At 41.4% G+C, this 20,443-nt stretch overlaps 1 protein-coding gene across 1 annotated transcript in view; it reads right to left on the bottom strand.

Moving 5' to 3' along the window:
* Positions 1-20,443, bottom strand: part of NAMPT (nicotinamide phosphoribosyltransferase) — a 62,030-nt gene that overhangs the window by 30,593 nt on the left and 10,994 nt on the right. The window contains exons 2-5 of the mRNA XM_060244720.1: positions 12,106-12,262; positions 8,943-9,046; positions 7,193-7,321; positions 57-215 (exon numbers count right to left, since the gene is read on the bottom strand). Coding sequence (XP_060100703.1) covers positions 57-215; positions 7,193-7,321; positions 8,943-9,046; positions 12,106-12,262 — 549 coding nt within the window. The remainder of the gene's footprint in view (positions 1-56; positions 216-7,192; positions 7,322-8,942; positions 9,047-12,105; positions 12,263-20,443) is intronic.

The raw sequence follows: 20,443 nt of genomic DNA on the forward strand, positions 1-20,443 counted from the left end.
TCTAAACATGACTTGCTCAGTTCAAGACTTCAATGTAATGAAGAAACCAGAATTACCTCCTGTGAAGAAACCCCTCTGTAGCCAAAGTCATGCAATTTGTATTCCAGCCCTTCTAAAGTGCCAGAGGTTTCAAGCAAGTATTTTGCCAGGATCTTCTTTTGTTCTCTGGAGTTTGTGGCAACAGTAATTGGATACCATGACTGAACAAGAATAGTCTAGGAAAACAGAAGATGTTCTGTGAATAAGATAGCCCCCTCTTGGCTCTAGAGTAGACTTGACTGAGATAAATGAATCTTGCAGAGGCATGGGAATTACAAACAGGAATGAAAATTACATGTGAAAGATAAGCCTAGTTAGAAAGTGCTTAGAGGTGGTGGAAAGTGCTGTCAACTTGAAGGCAGCTTATGGTGACCCCCATTGCCTGCCTCCTTGGTGGTCTCCCATCCAAGCACTAACTGGGGCAAACCTGCTTGGCTTCCAAGATCTGAGGAGGTCCATAGATGGGAGGGCCTGGCCATCCTACTTACATATATTTTAAAAGCTGCAACTGAAATCATCTTAAATCTGATTAAATTAAATCTGATAGGAAAGATGATACATGAAGAGTTTTAAAGTAGTATAGTTTAGGAACAGGCACAAACCAGTTCACGAGACAAAATTTGGCCCAAACTTGACCCAGTTTGGCTTTTCAGGCCATTTAAACCTAACACCTGAGCAGCATGGGTCCAGGGGTCACCTGTTAATTTTAAAGGTCTGTGAGCCATTTTAGCCTAAAACCTGACAGGTGCATCTGCCCTGCTATGGGCTGAAATGGCTGCGAGCTATTTAAATCTAAATGTCTGCTCATCAGCTGTTAGGTTTAAATGGATGTGAGCCATTAAACCCATCCGTTTCGATCCCCCTGCTTGGAAGCAGGAGGAAGCAAAACGGACTGGTGAAATGGCTGCCAGCCATTTCAGCCTAACACCTGATTGGTGCACTCACCCCACCGTTAGGCTAAAATGGCAGCAAGTCATTTAAGCTCAATAGTAGGGCAGATCTGCCCATCAGCTGTTAGGGTGAAATTATTGTGAGCAATTACACAACCCTTGGCACTTACTGTGAGGGGTCCTTCTCCTCAGAGTAAAGGAGGACATCATCTTGGGTGTTTTCCACCAGGGAGTCAGGAAGTTAAAAAAAACTCTTCCTCTTTCTGTGTAATGTAGGAACACCCATATCTCAGTTTGGGTGATTCTGAGAAGCAGTTCATATTATTCCTCAGTGAGAAGCATAAGATGAGGACACTTAAACATGAAACTTTAAATAACTGGTCAAATCCTGAAGAGGATCACCTGACAAATAACAGTTACAGGAGAGATCAAGGTGAGCAGAATATAGCAGACATCAGATAAAGATGGGAGGGCAAGATGTCTTCCTTTCCTCTGAGGAGAAAGAACCCTCACGGTAACTGCCAAGGGTCATTCCCCCTCAGAGGCAAAGGACATCTTGGGTGCTCCCAGAGCAGTAGGAAAGACAGGGTGGAATTGCCCTATTTGGACACCACATGCTGCAGTACTCTTCTATCAAAAGCCGCATCTGCTGAATCATAAACATTCAACTTATACTGGCATATGAAGGTGGAGATTGATGTCCAAGTAGCTGCTCTGCACACCTCTTCCACCAATGCATTTTTATCATATACTATGTTTGTTATGGCACCCCCAATGGAATGAGTGGTAATCCCTGGAGGTACAGTCATATTGAGAAACTGATACACGTCTGCAATGTATTGCTTGATAGCATAGCTGACTGCAGACTATGGACATCCTCAGTCCTAGATTCGGGGCCATGATGTTGATGAACACAGAGTCAGTTTTACAAACTACCACTGTCCTATTTATATATATCTTGAGGGCACAATGTACATCTAGGGTATGCCATGTAGGCTCCTTGAGATGTTTGGGATCCAGACAAAAGGAAGGGAAGAAGATCTCCCGAGATCTGTGAAATTGTGATGATATATTCGTCTGGAAGGTAGGGTTCGTGTGGAGGACCACTTTGTGAAATATGCAAAGGTCACGTTTAACCAATAAGGCCCCAATTTCTGACACTCTTCTCACTGAGAAAGATGGTCTTCATGCACAACCACTTTAGCGAAACTGTCCCGAGAGGTTTAAAGGTGGCCTAGTTAATGCTGTCAGAACATGATGAAGATGCCAAGTTGAGAACCTGTGAAACTGAGGAGGACAATGCAGTATGAATATGAGGTTGAGTAACAGCTCAATCCGTCAACTTGCTGGAGTACTGAAGCTAAGGCTGCAATTTGTCTCTTCAGTGTGGCAGGCTTCAGTCTGGACTTGAGGCCATCTTGCAGGAACTTTAGGGACCCCCTGAGTAGAAGGTTGCAATGGATTCACGCCTTTTCTCCTACATCACCTGTGAAAGGCCTTCCAGGAGGCGTTATAGATTCTTGTAGTGGAAGTTTTTCTGGAAGCCAGGATGGTGTCCATCATATCTGCTGAGCACCCTAACTATGAAGGGATGCTGCTCAATTTCCACATGGTCAGCTGCAACCATTCTGGATGAGGGTGCCAAATGGGACATTTGAGTAGTGTGTCTGGCCAGACTGACAGTCTGAGCGGATCAGACATCAACATTTGTTGGAGTAAGGAGAATCAGGGATGCCACGGCCACCATGGTGCCACTTGGAGAACAGTTTCCCCTTGCTGTCTGATCTTCTGAGGAGCTTCAGGATAATCAGAATGGGAGGAAAGGTGTACATCAGTCCTCGTGGCCATCTGGACATCAGAGTATCCGTAGCCTCCACCTGCTGAAGAAAGTACCTGGTAAAAAACGGGTAATTGATGATTGTGAGGAGACAGGAATGGGTCCATTGCTGGAAGACTTAAGCACTTCACTATCTGTGGAAAAAGAGCTTTGTTCAATTATCACTCCCCTGGCTGAATGCTCTTGCGGCTGAGCCAGTCCACCTTTACACTGGATGATCCTTTTATATGCTCAGTTCTGATGGAAGCTAGGTGTATTTCTGCCCAACTGAATAGTCTCTCTGCCTCCTTGTGTAGAGTACTGGATCTGGATCCCCTCTCTAGGTTTTCAAATCCCCCCTGCAGGTGTTCAAATAGGTTTTGGCAGCTATGTTTGTCCATGCAAATCAACATATGTTGATTGGATAGTTAGCCCCTGAAATGAGTAAGGCTAATCAAAAGGCTTTCAATTCCAAGGTGTTGATTAGTAACCGTTCTTTGTTCTGCATCAACTGGTCCTGAGTTGGTTTCTCATTGAGCGTAGCTTTCCAGCCAGAGAGACTGGCATCTGAGAACATTTGAATCTCTTTGTCTATGGAAAAGAACTTTCCTTGCCGTAGGCTGTTTTCTTTGATCCACCACTTCAGGCTCTCCTTGATTGCCAGAGGAACGTTGAGCAAGATGTCGTGCTTCTTCATAACCTGAAACCGGTATGGCTGTAGAAAGAGCTGTAGTGGTCTTGTGTGCAACTGGCCCCATTGGATCAGTTTGAGATTAGAACTCCCATTAACTTTGCTAGTGTCATTAGGGAGGACAAGTTGCTCTGGACAACTGTTACAACCAACTGTTTGGTCTTCTGTGTCTTCATATGATCATTCCCAGATGTTCCAACCTGAGTTGGGCACAAGTGATTTTTGGTCAGATTGATCAGGAAACCAAGGTGACGTAGGCAATGAATGGTGTGATGAAATGTCCTGTAGGCATTTTGCTTTCAAAGATGAATGTATCAGTAGATCATTCAAAGTACAGGTGTACATAGATCCCCTGTTGTCTGAAATGGGACACTAAATTTATAAGAGCCTCCGTAAAGACCGTTGGCACCGTTGTCAGACCAAAGCGGAGAACTTGGAACTAAAATGGGACCCATCTACACAAAATCTTAGGAACCTTTGATGTGATGGAAGTATCAGGATGTGCAGGTAGGCCTCCATCAGATCCAGAGACGCAAGGAATTCCTGAAGTTGAACAGCTTCTGTGACGGTCTTGAGTGATTCCATTCTGAAATGCCGAACCTTGATGGGTCTGTTCAGAAACTTCAAGTCTAAGATAGCATCCAGTCCCCGTTCCATTTTAGAACCATTAAAAAGATGTAATAAATGCCCTGGCCTCTCTGGATTTGAGGTACCAGCTCTATCGCGCAAATCTGGAGGTGATTTATGGCCTTGACAGTAACCTCTTTCTTGATTGGATCATTTTGAAGAGATGAGACCAAGAAATGATCGGATGGAATCATCTTGAATTCTATGGCATAACCTTGAGAGATGATGTCTGAGGTCCAGGAGTCTGCTTGCGAGTCCACCCATGCTGAATGAAAGTTAAGTAGGCGGGCTTCCACTGGGAGCATGTCTCAGTCATGCTTTAGTGGGCTTTGCATCTCTGTCCTGTTTGTCAGATCTGTCAGACAGCTGTCATTGGAACTTGGAGTCTTGGAAATTTCTCTGAAAAGGTTGCTTGGGCTGGCTTCTGGAAGACTTTCTAGAGTCCTGTCTCGATCTTGAATTGTTGCTGAAGGAATGAAAGGACTGATTCCCAAAGTTCTGTCTCTCGGAGTGGTGGGTATTTTTAGGCACAGCCTTCTTTTTATCTCTGGTTTCTAGGGCATCACCAAATAATTTTTCTTCTTGGGAAGGATATGAGATGACTGTTTGCTTGGAATGAGTATCAGCTGGCCATGCCTTGAGTCAAATTCTTCGCCTGGCCACTGTCACTGACGCCACTGCTCTGGAACAGAACGTGAGCATGTATAACTAAGTGTCTGCTGAGAATCTGACTGCCTTCAGAAGTCTGTTGGTGACTTCAAGGATCTTTCTGTTGGCATCTGGAAGAAGCTGTATGAGCCTTCTAACCCACACAACCGCAGCTCTGGAAACTATGGAGTTTGTGGCAGACGCCTTGATTGCCATTGCAGTAGCTTCATGCACTGTGCTTTAAAGGCTAGGTTGCTCTTCTCGCCCCAGTTGTCACACACAGACCCACGGCCATCTTCTGATAACAGGCCACAGGACTGAACAGTTGCAACTAGGACATCTATCAACGGTACCGGTAACATCTTGTTAGCAAACAGAGGCAAAGTATACAGCTTTTTAACAAACACAGGAAATTGACGGTTAGAATTTGTTTTGGCCCATTCAGCTTTTAACTGATGCTCAAAGAACTCAGGGAAAGGGAAAACCCTGTCCGATGGGTGATACCATGGGGAAAATTCAAGGGTTTTTTTGTTCTTTGGATTAGTGATGGAGCTGGTGACCTCCTCCTCATTTTGATTGTCAAAAATCTCTAAGGCTGCCAGGGCCTTGACTAGGAGAGGCTGGTAGTCCTCTGCCTTAAAGAGACGGACATAGGATTCTGGTACACAGACACAAATTCCCCTTCTTCTCTGTCCTCTGCCACTGAATCAGTAGAATGTTCAGGCTCTAAGGATCTTTCTCTGTCCCATCTATCCCCCAGGCCTTGCTTTCTTGTTGCCTTAGTGGGCCATGGAGTGTCTCTAGGTCTCTTGGGGAGAGGGAACAAGAAGGTGATCTCAAGTAGGGTGCAGAGGAAGCCATTGCCCCTTAGCAACAAGCATTAAAGATTTCTTGCCTTACAGTCTGTTTTAGGGTTTCCATGAAATCAAAGGGAAAGGGGCTCCCAAGGGAGGATACATTACCAGACACATGCGATGGAAAAGAAGGAGTGTTCCATCTGATGAACTTGTGCTCCACGATCTCCCGCGGGGAAGTTGGTATCCACAGACATAGGAGGTCAATAAAAATTGCGCTGGCTACCAGCGCTGTTTCATGCCAAAACTGGGTCTGCAACGGGTCTGCCACTCCCAGTCGAGGCAAGAGGGTGGGGAAGGTCTTCAGTCGCCAAGGAAGACCAGTGGTGTTTTCTCCCATGCTGCTGCGGGTCATCCATTGAGGACACATTGCCGACAACCGGGACAAGCCTGGAGGTCATGTCGGCTCCGGGATGGCCCCCCCTCCCACGGCCCCAGACTGAGTGCCATAGCTTGGACTGTCTTCCATAAAGTCGCCCCTCAGGCGAGTGGACATGCCTTCTCCTCTTTTCATCGCAGCTGTTTCCAAAGACCTCTAAGTCACTGATGCAAAAAAAAAAATCCCCCACAGAGTACAAAGGCAGGGGGAAGAAGTCAGAGAACACGATACGGAAAGATTAGAGAGAAAATGAGCAAAAGGTAAAAATTTAGAAAAAAGGAATAGAAGGAAAGAAGAAAAACTGGAAGAGGAAGGCATAAAATATATATAGAGCAAGTACTGAAGAAAACAGTGGGAGAAAAAAAGCACGAACTTATTCTACATGCTGCTCTCTCCTTATTGAGGCAGGAAGGAACTGAGATATGTGTGTTCCCACATCATACAGGAAGAGGAAGAGTTTTTTGAATTTCCTGCCTCCCTGATAGAATGGTGGGAAACACCCAAGGTGTCCTCCACCTCTGAGGGAGAACCTGTCTGTTTTGCCACCCCCCTCCCTTTGAAAAGGGGGTAAGTAAAACAGATGATTCCTCCCCCCCTTCTCTCAGCTGTGGCAAGCCATGGCCAAGAGAAAGAAAGATCTGAACTGGCTGGTCTGGGGCATTTTTTGTGCTCAGTTTGAGGACTGCTCCAAACCCCAAACTGAACTAGAAATTTTAGGTTCATGTCTATTCCTAGTATAGTTGTTTATATATTCATATAACTCAGAAGAAGGAGGTGACATGGTGAGAGATATTAAAAATAGAAAACATGATGAGGGCCTTGTGAGCGGAAGTAAAACGTCAAACATATAAACACATACAAGTAAAATATGGATTCTATACGGCACTTAAGCACTCTTTAAATCTGAGAAGGCCAAGTGCAGAATTGCAGCAAATGTATGAAGTGGGCAGGTACCCACATTTCTCATCCTCCACCCCCACTTCTCTTGGACAAGGAAGCCACTTGGGTGCAAAAGAAACAGCAGCAGGAAACACACCAGTTCCCCACCACTACATCCTATTATTTTCAAATCAGTAACAGATGTCCAGACTAAGTCATGTAGTAATCAGGCATGCAACCTGACAATGGTGGCCAGTCCTGGAATTATGTTCCTTCCCTTGAACTGTACACAAAGCCACCACGGCATGGCTTCAAACATACAACCAGCCAGCCAACTTGATTAATCAGGGACAGCTTTTCATGACTTACCTCAATCCAATTTGTCAGCCAGTAACAGTCTGGATCAGTGTTTTCAACAGTGAAGAGTACATTTCCTCTGGGAATAACAGAGCCCTCAGGGACAGCCTTTACTTCTATTGGAAGACACCCTTCATACTTCTGTCATATAATAGTAAGCATGCAGGATTAGAAAAGCAGGGTTAAATACTGCCACTTAGTCTTATTTCACAATAATTCTTTTAAAGTGGCAACAAAGTCACTGTTACAAAAATGTGCAACTTAAAGTCAAAGAACGCTATGGCTGCATTCAGCATGCAAGTCCTAACTTTCTCTTCTTGCAATTACCATGCAAACAGTTATTTTAATTCTGTGTTAAGTAAACTTTGTGTATGACATTACTTCATGGAGAGCAAAATTATTTTATCAGGCAATTAACAGTGTTTCAAATGGGGAAAAAACTTGCTTCAGAAAGCACTGACAACTGGCTAAAACACACAAGTAGATCCCCGACTCAGCATATACCATGATTTGTTCAGGAACTTCAACTCATCCAGGTTTTAAGCTAGGGGTGTCAAACCCATTTGTTTTGAGGGCCAGATGTGACAGAAATGGGCCGGGCCATGAGGATCATAAAATGTAATGCCAAGCAGCAGAGATACAAACTTTATAAAGGACACAAAGGTGTTTTTTAAACTTAAAAGATTAGCGCTCTTGCAATATTTTGTTTATTTAACAGTCTCTGATAACTGACACCTCTTGCTCTGAATTATTGCATCAAAATCTGGAGACAATGTCTGTGCTGTAGCAATCTTGAGTACGCTGCTTAGGTGTTGTCCAGATGTACATCTGTAAGTTGCAAACATACTTTTGATTTATTGACATTAGTTACAGAAATCTCATGGTCAGTGCTTTGAGCCTAACGCCCTGGGGAAAAGATGAAATGGCTGGGCATTGGGAGTATTTGTGCATAAGTTGTTTTATGTGCTGGGCAGCCAATGGAGAAAGTAGAGGCTTTGTTCAGTAGCTCTTGAGTGACTGAGCAAGCCTGGCAAAGCAAGGTGTGATGCAGAAGGAAGCAAGAGAGAGAAAAGGAAGCATGACAGTGAGTTGCTCACAGACCTGATAAGAGCCTTCCAGGGGCCTGATCCAGCCCTTGGGCCACAGGTTTGACACCCCTGCTTTAAGCAGTAAAATATTTTGACAACTGTTTCCTACACCATCAGTGTTATATGTAACTAACCAAGAGGTATAATACTTGTGAAACAAAAGCTGTAAAACTCCTTCAGAAACATCATCAAAAATTGACTGTTGTAGATTTTCCAGGCTGTGTGGCCGTGGTCTTAGCATTGCGAGACCTGACATTTCGCCAGCAACTGTGACTGGCATTCTCAGAGGTGTAACCCAGAATCTACAACCCAGAACAGCCAATGGACTCCGGCCGTGAAAGCCTTCAACAAGATATCATCATAAATTGCTCGTCTATATGGAAACCTGCCCCTTAAACTGAATTCCCATCCATTTTACTATGTAATACCAGCACTAAATCCCTGTTGCCTGGAAAGGCCTATTTGGTATGTGAAATGGGTGAACGCTGCTTTACCCTGAAATGTCTAAAAAAGAAAATGACAGCTGCTGGCCCTATCACACTGAAATCAGCTGGAACCTGCCAACTGTAGTCCCTGACCTTAAGCAAGACGAACTTTAAATCTGACTAACCATATGCATGACAGATATTCAGAAAAACAAAAGCAGTGTTCTCCTAAACTAAACTTCTTTTTACCTCAAGAATGTAGTTCCATCCCTTTTCATTGAAGACATCATCCTGAAAGTGTTCCTTGTATACCTCTTTGGCTTCTTGAATTTTTTCTTTGGTTACCACTTTGCCTGGGATGAACAGCAGTTTAAATGTTATGATCAATAAATAACCAAGCATTGGAATATAGCCGTCCCTACTGAAAGCTGATCTGATAGAATCATGTGACTATACATGTGCTGTATAGTCTAGGAGCTGACTAAGGTATGCAAAGGTTTTGATTTCTTGGCCACAGACAGACAAATTCTGTCTGGTACAGTGATCACCGTGCATTGTAATTCTATGGATACTTACTTGGAAATATATCCCACACCCTCAGTAGAATTTCCATGTAAACATGTAAAGCATTGGACTGCATGTATCCCGTTCCTATGCATTTATAATTGGAAACAAGTCCCATTGGTTTAAGTTGAATTTATCATCACCAGCCAAAATTGATAATTTGGCTGCAGAAAGAATCACAGAACTAGCTAAGAGTATAGCAAATATGCTTCAACAATATCCATGGGTAAATAATCACTTGCAAGTTCTGAGGAATTTATCTACAGCATTCCATCCATACGTAATCAAATGAAGGCTACAGCTGCCAAATGTTAAATCCAGTCACCTTACTCTTGGCCACCTCCATTTTATAGTTAATAGGAAATAAGGGCTCTAGTAGTTTTCCTCAGATTGGTATAAATAAAGTGGCAATCAATATAGCATCTAGTGTCTGAATCTGAGGAATACATTAATCTCAGTTTGGTCACACCACCAGTTGATGTTGCACAAATCTCACAGGAAGCTATTATACACAGTAGCCACAGTGTTTAATATAAAAGAGCTACACAGTTCTGCACCCTATGGCCTTCCACAAGTAACACATCTTGGTCTGAAGCTGTCTTTCATAATGAACCCTAAGCTCTCGTATTTGCATGATTATATATACTGCCATTATTAGGACCAACTTTCTTAATTAGACATAGCTCGGATTTGTAATTTTGCATTTGGCAAATTAGTGGCAGTGGTTTGCTTTTTAAAGTAAATATATGCACAAACAGTAATATAGTTCGGGTTTGTAGAATCTTTCGGGCTCAAGTGCCGTGTTCTACTGGAGAAAGTTTTTCTTCCAGACGTTTCGTTCTCAGCTGCGGAGAACATCCTCACGAAACGTCTGGAAGGAAAACTTTCTCCAGTAGAACACGGCACTTGAGCCCGAAAGATTCTACAAACCCTAATGATGTTACCAGCCGTGAAAACCTGAAACCTTTGATAGTAATATAGTTCCTTTCAGCAAAACAAAAGCATAATATAAACCAGGTATTTGAACACATATGCCTTAAAAGAGAAAGAATTTAAATGGATAGATATTGTTATTTGGTATTAAAATGCCACATTAAATCTCACTCATACTAAATAACACACTTTCAATCCACTTTACAAATGAATTTTACTGTGTGAAATGGCAATATTTACTTTGCAAACAGTTGAAGTGAATTGAAACTGTGTTCCTCAGCATGTGTGAATGTACCCTTATTTTTGGTATTAAAAATTCTATTTAAGCCTAATTTTGTCTAGAGATATTGGGGATTCCCCCCCCCCGAAGCTTTATTCTTTTTTGTGGAAGGTTTTCCATTTGTAAAGATTTGTTGTCCCACTGAAAAATAAGAATGGAAGTATGCCATTACTAATATTAAGCAAGCGTACTAACACTGTCATTAATATTTTTTCAGATGATTATATTTATGAATTGTGAGAGAGTACATGCATGGTTTATTGATTTGTAAACCAGGGCAGGAGCATACAACCACAAATACAGAATATAATTCAATAGGAATCAAGTCATGAATTCACCCAATTGGCTGTGCAAGCCAATTTAAAACATGAGCTACAATTTTTATTTATACGTCCCCTTTCACATTGCACAAGGGATGTTTTAAGCTAACATACAGTTCAAGTGATGCCTTCCCATGTAGGCAAAACTAAAATGCCCCAGCGATCTCCATGGAAAATACTTAAATCCTGTTAAAATAAATTAGTGGACAACTACACCCATGACATAAAATGCTCAGGGTTTTTTTTGTGTGTGTGGTAAAATTACAACACAATCCTATGAAGAACCAGTGGCACCTTTAAGACTAACTAAGTTTTATTCAAGGTATAAGCTTTTGTGTGCATGCACACTTCCTCAGATACAATGAAACAGAAGTTACCAGGCCATATGTATAGATAAGAGGGTGGGCAGCAAATCAGCAGACAGCATAATGAAGACATTTAACAGATGCAAGGACCAAACAGGAATAACACCAAGATTATAATTGGATTGGGTTTAATTCTAGGGGAGAACATAGTGAGGGAAATAAATATGTCAAGATAGGACACTGATGAACAGATGCATCCTTAACTGTGGAATGCTGATAGTAATTAACTGAGATTCTACAATTCTGCTCCATCCATCTCCTCTCAAGCATAGAAGCAACTTTACAGCATTCATCATCTTTGAAGTGGGGCAGCTTGAGGTTCCTGACACCCAGACCAGAGATGTACAATCCATTCTACAATTCCGAATTACATTACATTCTAACTATTCATTACGTTACATTGCAATCCACTATTCTAATCTATTACTCCAAATAAGAAATAAAATAGAGGACATATGGCCTTTCTGGAGGACTGGTGAAAATACAGGGACTGAATGAGATTAGCATACATAGTGAGATAAGAAACCCAATATCCTTGTTAAATCCTGGGGATTCCGTTGTTATGAGTGTCATAATAACTTGGGACTCAGCAATTTCCCTTTCCAGTCTGTTCCCAAAGTTCCTTTCCAATAAAACAATCCTTTGAGGTTGCTCACTGAATGTCCTGGAAGGCTGAAGTGTTATCTCATAAAGATTATACACTGTTAGTGCTGAACATAAAACTCCTTCAAGCCTTAACTGAATCCCAGAGAAAACAGCACCACTGCCCTCATTTTTAAAAGCCATTTATTCTTTCATTCTCAACAGTTTTTTTTAATTCTGCAAATTTCCTGTTTCAGTGTTAATTCAGAGATTCAAGTAATATACTTTAAAAGATGCCACTACTGTTTGAGTAGAGGAGTCATGGTGATTTATATTCAAAAACTGATTGAAATTCTAGGATGGAATACCTTTTAAGTACTTATGAAGAATGTACTGCAACCCGTAAAAAACAGTTTCCTCATATTTCATCTTCTTTAATTTGGAGTTCTCCGTCTTCTTTTCACGACACTCAAAGTAGGAATAAACTTTGCTTGTATTGGGTGGATATTGCTTATAGTGTGTCACCTACATTAAGAAAAACCTCAGTAAGCATTTTTTTTTAAATCATCACGTAGAAGAAAAATTATCTAAAATGGGTTAGATCTGTATCATGTATCGTTCAAGGAAGGATCGTTTCGCCTTTCAACCTCTAACAATCTGGCAAACTCAAAGTAGTCCTAACCTCTTCTGGTTTTGGAATAAGTATTTTATCACCCCACCCAATCTGCTGGCAGAACACAGATACACAAGTCTAACCAAAGCAACCCTCCCTCCAGTTTCCAGCTGCTCAAGCCACAGATTTCTGCATTATGAGCTCCTCTTTCCCACAGCTTTTTATATTTCCTTTCCGCAACAGTGAAGCAAAACTAACCAAGAGTCTAAACAAACCGAAAAGTGACAGGTTTGGTCAATTCCCATTCCCTAGTTCCACCATCAAATCTTACACTATTGTTTCAGAATCTGCAGGTTTTGTTGGACTTATTACAGATGCCCACTAATACAAATGTTGCTTGCAATTTACTATTTTGATGGGCATGTATTTCACCAGGGTCATCACTGCCAAGCATATTTTCGTTATTTATACTGGAAATTGAAAGAGCTTTTCCTTATCGCCAAGCAAGGTCCTTTCAAGACTTTACAGTGTCCAGCATGTTCTTTGAGTCAATATTAAATTGTTAGGTTACAAAAGTGAAAATGCAATAAATTTTGCTCCCCAATATGGTAATTAAGGCAGAATCCCCCCCCCCCTTATTACTATACTTTATTTTCTAAGAAGCATAAGGTTATGGGTATTGTTGCCAAAAACAAATTTAAGATAGCCAACAGTTTTAGCCAATACTATGATAGAACAAATTTCTATTAATGATTTGAACAGGTATCTTTCCACTGGCATATTCACAGGACAACATGCAAAAATGGGCTAATTCTGCACACCAAGCATCAGTTTTATATATCAAGGGAAAGGTTTCCCAGCTCATTTTTAAAAATAGTACTTTTGACATTTTCAAGACAAAAAACATTCACCTTTTCCCTCACCTGGAACACTAAAAGCTGTAGATTAAAAGATTTTTAAAAGTCAAATTTCATTTCCACCACTTATACACACTTTTACTGCGCATACTTATTTTTGCATTTTTCTCAGCTTGAGCAATAAATTACACTGGTCAGTTTTACTCTCTAATGATGTAATCCAACACTGCAAGGGAATGTTTGATAAGAGTGAAAAAAAAAAGTTATGGCAATGTGTATGTACAAAGTTAGATAAACAAAGCACTCTAAAGGCAGTATTGGTATATTTTGTTTTTTTCTCTTTTAAGACCTGTTGTGCTCATTGCCAAAGTCAAGGTAGAAACTGATTAACAGGATGGACACACTAAATTATGGTGTAGTTCAGTCATGTACAAAGGTAGTTTTTGCAAAACTGGCTAAAATCTACCTTGTGATGTGCTGAATCACAGCTTACGTACAGCTTACGTACAAACACAGTAAACGTCAGAAATACACACTTTTAGTGTGCATGCAAAATCAATACTATCCAGCCAAGAAAAGACAAACTAGTCTCTGTTCCAGATCAAGGTTTCATGGAATAATTACTTCAGTTTTTAAACGGTCAAGTGATAAAAAAAAAAAATCTTTGCTTGCTTAATACCAAATTTCAAACTAGAATCATACTTGACGCCACGCCACTGAATATGACGTTTCACTCTGATGAAATATGCCTAAAATGAAGGCTTTTGTTCAAAGTAGCAATTTTCTTTTGTTTTTCCATTTCATGGCATTCTATGCTTATTTTAAAAGCTTTATTTCAACATGAAACAGTTTTAAAAATACAACAAAAATTCTTTTTTAAGTGGCTTTATAATTCAATGACTAGCATAGGGGATTAAATGAACCGTGCACTGCAACATACAGCACTTCAGGGCTATGAACAAAACCAAATATTAAAGTCAAGGAAAGCTCACACAGTACTCGACTACATAAAAGCCACTTTTAAAAAAAACACAACCATAGTTCCTGCTAAGCTGCACTAGCGGGTGTTGGCACACAACATTTTAACAGACAGCTCACAACCTATCTGCTTCAGCTCGCAACCTCCATTGAAAACAATGGAAGATGGGGGCACCTCAGTCTGGGGCCCATAGAATTGGACTCAGGTCCAATCTTTTTGAAAATTGGGAAGGTTTTTGAGGAGAGGCAACCAGCAGCTATGGTGCAAATTTGGTGCCTACCTCAAAAAACAGCCCCCCAAGCCCCAGAACCCCCCCCCAGATCAATCTCCATTATAGCCTATGGCTGCTGACTATAATGGTCCCCATAGGCTACAATGGAGCCAGGCAGGTTGATAACATTTACACGGCCTGGGACCGACATGTCTACGGGACTGCCTCTTCCCATATATGCCCCGAAGAACACCACAATCTGGCACTCAACGTCTGATGACCATCCCTGGCCCGAAGGACATCCAGCTAGCCTCAAACCAGGGCCAGGGCCTTTCCAGCCTTGGCCCCAGCCTGGTGGAATCAGCTCCCCTCAGAGATCTGGGCCTTTATTGAATTGTTATCTTTTCGTAGGGCCTGTAAGACAGAGTTATTCCACCAGGCATTTGGTTGAGGCAGCGGGCATCCTAGCCCATCGACTAACCCTATGTTGCGATACCACCTCTGCTGAAATACTGATTATATACTATCTGATGTTTAGTATATTATGAAGTGCCCAACCAAGCCACCAAATTGTATTGTTTACTTTTAGTGGTTTTAATTGCTGTTTTACTGTTTTAAAATGTTGTTATCTGCCCTGAGCCCGTCTGGGAAAGGGCGGAAAATAAATTATTTCAATAAATAAATAGATAGATAGATGATGGGATGATAGATAGATGAAAGAAAGAAAGAAAGAAAGATAGATAGATAGATAGATAGATAGATAGATAGATAGATAGATAGATAGATAGATAGATGATAGATAGATGATAGATAGATGATAGATAGATGATAGATAGATGATAGATAGATGATAGATAGATAGATAGATAGATAGATAGATAGATTATAGATAGATAGATAGATAGATAGATAGATGATAGATAGATGATAGATAGATAGATGATAGATGATAGATAGATAGATGATAGATAGATAGATGATAGATAGATAGATAGATGATAGATAGATAGATGATAGATAGATGATAGATAGATAGATGATAGATAGATAGATGATAGATAGATAGATAGATAGATAGATAGATTATAGATAGATAGATAGATAGATAGATAGATAGATAGATAGATAGATAGATAGATAGATAGATAGATAGATAGATAGATGTAAGCAATTCCTATTTGTTAGGTTAGGCAGGATTCTGACAGTGATTGTTCCTCCTCTGTTATGCTTTATTTCTGATACTGGCTATCATACGTCACTTAAAAAAAAAACCCCACAAAGTAAACTGGAAGACTTCTGCCCACCTCCAAGTGCTGGTAACAGTGCAACAGTCTGAGGCCAGATATACCAATAGAGTGGGTTGGGGCAGATAGAAAGGGGTGGGTAGACCTGTTCTCCAGATGTCAGGTCTACTAATACAATAGAAAGGAGTGAGTAGACCTGTTCTCTGGAGACCAGGCCTATCAATATAGTGGAAAGGGGTAGGTAGACCTCCAGAGGACGTCTACCAATATAGTGGACAGGGGTGGGTGAAATCTGACTTGATTCTGTTTTCTCTTATGTTTAAATTATTCTTAAAATATAGTTTAAATATAATATTAAAGAATTTATGCGGAGATTTTTACAAGGTTATGAAAGTAATCTAAAAAAACAATTTACACGATATTCAAATGCAGACTTGCTCACAATGTCAATTTCACTCACAAGGCAGAATTTCAGCTCACAACACAGTGGATTTTAGAGGGAACACTGGAACTGGTAAAATCTGTAGCCGCTTCTGTCAATGAAATACTCCTTTCCATTGCAAAATTTGGCATGACTTTAATTAAGAAATATTAAGGACTGATAGGCATGGCAAAACTGATTCCATGGAAAATTGTTTAAAGTTTCTTCTGTTCCCATTCAGCAGACAAACACTCCCAGATCATTAATACTATGTGAATCCTAAATATGATGCATGCTACATGCCAGTTAATTTTTTCATTAAGAGTTAATTATGTTTAATCTTATAAACAATGGGAAACCAATATTTGGGCATCTTTTTTGGGCATCTCTTTCTTGAAATACAATAGAGTGCTTTCCCTCATGCCAGTGAAACCAGTAACATGTCATTACAGTTAACTTCCTTCAACAAAGGTTGCAGTATGCACTCTGAACGAGATATGCTTGCCCAGCTATACTTGGTAACCATTATCCGTGCTTTTGTAACCTGCGGGCATGATTGCTGTAATGTGCTCTATTAAAGGGCTGCTGTTGAAGCTGCAATTAATACAAAATGCGGCAGCTCACCTGTAAACTGGGAAGGACACTGACTTTATAAATGGGTACCCGCAACTTATGGAGAGACTATCCCATCCTGTTTGTCTCCACCCTCACTGGGGTGCCCACTTGTCCACTCGTGCATAGCTGCCACCCACCTCGTAAATGCTGCTCCAGCTCTCCCCTTCTTTTTCCCAATCTACCTAAAGATGATCCTTGTGACTTGGGGGTGGGGGAGAGATCCTCCCTGGAAGGCCAGTCACTCACTGCTCAGCTGCAACATCTCTGACTCCACCTGCCTGGCGGATGTGGCAGTGGTGGCAAGGGGCTGTGGTGAACCCTCTAGCACAAGTGGAGGAAGGGAAACCTCTGCTCTCCCTTCCCCATGCTTACCACCAACTCAATAACTTCCATTCCCCCTTCTTCCTTGTCTGCCTGCCTCATGCAGCTGTGCTTGTACGGCAGCTCCAGCGTCACCTTCTCTTTCCTCACCACTGACCCACCAAGGTAAGGCAGCAGTGGGGTGGCTGTTGTTATCCCCATTCACTGGGTCTCTCAATCCACATGGTGGCCAGATTCAGAATGAAATATATTATTTTGAATGGCTACATTGGCTATTCATTGACACGGTGCTGGTTCAAACCTTTTCGTAGCTGCAGCCACACATGTGCCTCCTGCCCATTATAACCAACAGAGCAGGTCCTTTCATATTTTATATATCACAGACCCCAACCTATCATTTTAAATTGGTCAAGATGATCTGACTCCCTTTTCATCAGAGCCCAGCACCTTTCCCATCTCCCCCTTATTAAACAAAAAGTAGCTACCGTCTAGTACAGGGGTCCTCAAACTGCGGCCCGCGGGCCAGATGCGGCCCGCTGAGGACGTTTATGTGGCCCGCCGGGTTATGGCAAAATCAGACCAGAAGTGACATTCGACCTAAACTCGCTTTAGCAACGCACACTTCCGGCACTGGGCTGAGGCGGCGGAGACAGAGTGTGAGGTGATACCGAGGTGAGGTGAGTTCCCAGGCCGGGGTATGTGGTGTGGGGAAGGGAGGGAGATGTAGAAGACGGAGAACTGATGGCCCGCGGCCTTGTACAGTAACGGCAGTCCGGCCCTCCAACAGTCTGAGGGACAGTGAACTGGCCCCCTATTTAAAAAGTTTGAGGACCCCTGGTCTAGTATATAGAAAGCTCTTTGTCTTAGCACAAATTTTTGTTTTATAGCTCTTTGAGTTGTCCCACTGTTCCATACATTAATATTGCTCTAGATATGCTATCAAAGTTTGTTTCTCAATAATTTAGGATGTGCGCATCTTGTTTCTTATAGGCTGTTCCGGCTGCCTAAAATGAATAACCTGATGGCAAATTTAATTTTTATATGCTTTGAGTGAAACAGAGAAAGATGATTTGGGGCAGGGGACTCCAACCTTTTAAAGTATGTGGACACCACTGGAATTTTGAGAGAGAGTAGGGAGTGCCACCCCAAAAGGGCTGCCACAGGAGATGAAGTTAAACGCAATATGACTGCCTCAGGAGGTGGAGCCAAATGGAATACTCAGTTCCTCACAGCTCCTAGGAAGAAGGAAATCCTGAAAGGGGGAATGCAACCACACACTAAGAAAAGCCCAGGCACTTACCAGTCCCTTGGTCCTACAGTGAAAAATATTTTCATTTAAAAGAGGGCAGCTAATAAGAAATCCTGCCTTGCAACAGCCCCACCCACTTTCTGAAAAGCGCAGAGGGCAACAAGGAAAGTACTGATAGGCATAATTTTGGTACCATGTTTAGGGAACCCTGGTTTGGAATACAAGAGCTTTGGCTGTACAGCACTCTATGTAATTATGGGGAACTGGACTTATGATCACAGTCTATATTACACATCTATACTTTTTTCTACAAATTTAGAGACACTATATATAGTATGTCTCAGAAGTGAGTACACCCCCTCACATTTTGTAAATATTTCCGTATATCTTTTCATGTGACAACACTGAAGAAATGACACTTGGCTACAATGTAAAGTAGTGAGTCTACAGCTTGTATAACCATGTAAATGTGCTGTCCCCTCAGAATTATGCAACACACAGCCGTTAATGTCTAAACTGTTGGCAGCAAAAGTGAGTACACGCCTAAGTGATAATGTCCAAATGGGGCCCAAAGTGTCAACATTTTGTGTGGCCACCATTATTTTCCAGCACTGCCTTAACCCTCTTGGGCATAGAGTTCACCAAAGCTTCACAGGTTGCCACTGGAGTCCTCTTCCACTCCTCCATTATGACATCATGTACATGCTTCTTTAGCAAGGCAGTGGTCATTTTGGAGGTGTGTTTGAGGTCATTGTCATGTTGGAATACTGCCCTGCGGCCCAGTCTCCGCAGGGAGGGAATCATGCTCTGCTTCAGTATGTCACAGTACATGTTGGCATTCATGGTTCCCTCAATGAACTGTAGCTCCCCAGACTATGACATTCCCACCACCATGTTTGACTGTAGGCAAGACACACTTGTCTTTGTACTCCCCACCTGGTTGCCGCCACACACGCTTGATACCATCTGAACCAAATAAGTTTATCTTAGTCTTATCGGACCACAGGACGTGGTTCCAGAAATCCATGTCCTTAGTCTGCTTGTCTGCAGCAAACCGTTTGTGAGCTTTCTTGTGCATCACCTTTAGAAAAGGCTTCCTTCTGGGACGACAGCCCTGCAGACCAATTTGATGCGGCGTATGGTCTGAGCACTGACAGGCTGACTCCCCCAACCCTTCAACCTCTGTAGCAATGCTGGCAGCACTCATACGTCTATTTCCCAAAGCCAGCCTCTGGATATGACACTGAGCACGGGCACTCAACTTCTTTGTTTTTTTAAAAAATGTATTTTATTAAAAGAATTTTTGCATTATGGATACAAAAGAGACAGAATCCAAAAACTAAAAAGAAAATTTACGAACAGTAAAATCTTATTACAAACATAGAACCACATGACCTATCAGAGAACATCATAACTCAATATAAGCACATCTTACAAAATTTCAGTAGTATAGATTACTCAAAAGAGAAGCAAAATTGCACCTTACAACATAAGCCACACTCTATACTCAGTATTTCTAGGCAAAAATTTATTTTCACTCAGATATTCTATGACAGGATTCCACACTTCCTCAAAAGACTTATCTAAAGGGAGGACCGATGCAACAAAAAATGGATTTTGAACTATTTTATCTATTAAACAGATTTCCCATATTTTCCCTCGCCACTTTTCTATCATTGGACTTCTAGAATCTTTCTAGCATGATGCAATAACTAAACGGGCTGCCGCTACCAATTTAGAAATGAGCAACTTAGTTTGCTTTGATATTCTGATACCTTTCCATATATCGAATAGACAAAACTGGAATGATTCTGGAGGCTTAAATGTAGTTGTTGTATATATGGCTTCTAACACTTGTATCCAAAATAACTTTATTTTGGGACATGTCCACCAAAGATGTAAAAAAAGAGCCTATCTGTCCACAATGTTTCCAACATAAAGGATTTACCTCTGATTTGATTTTAGAAAGTTTTAAGGGGCACAGATACCAGTTTGCTATTAATTTATAATACTGCACTCGAATAGAGTGTATAGGAGATTTGTATGAAGGAGAATTCCAAATAATATTCCAATCGTCGTCTGACAAGGTTTCTGGGGTTTCTTTAGCCCACCTTTGTACATATGATGGAGGTTTAAAAAATTTAGAATTTAGTATTAATTTATATATCTTTGAAAGAAGACCATTAGATGTTTATG

This window comes from Heteronotia binoei, chromosome 8, assembly GCF_032191835.1.
Source record: "Heteronotia binoei isolate CCM8104 ecotype False Entrance Well chromosome 8, APGP_CSIRO_Hbin_v1, whole genome shotgun sequence".
NCBI classification, from domain to species: Eukaryota; Metazoa; Chordata; class Lepidosauria; order Squamata; family Gekkonidae; genus Heteronotia; species Heteronotia binoei.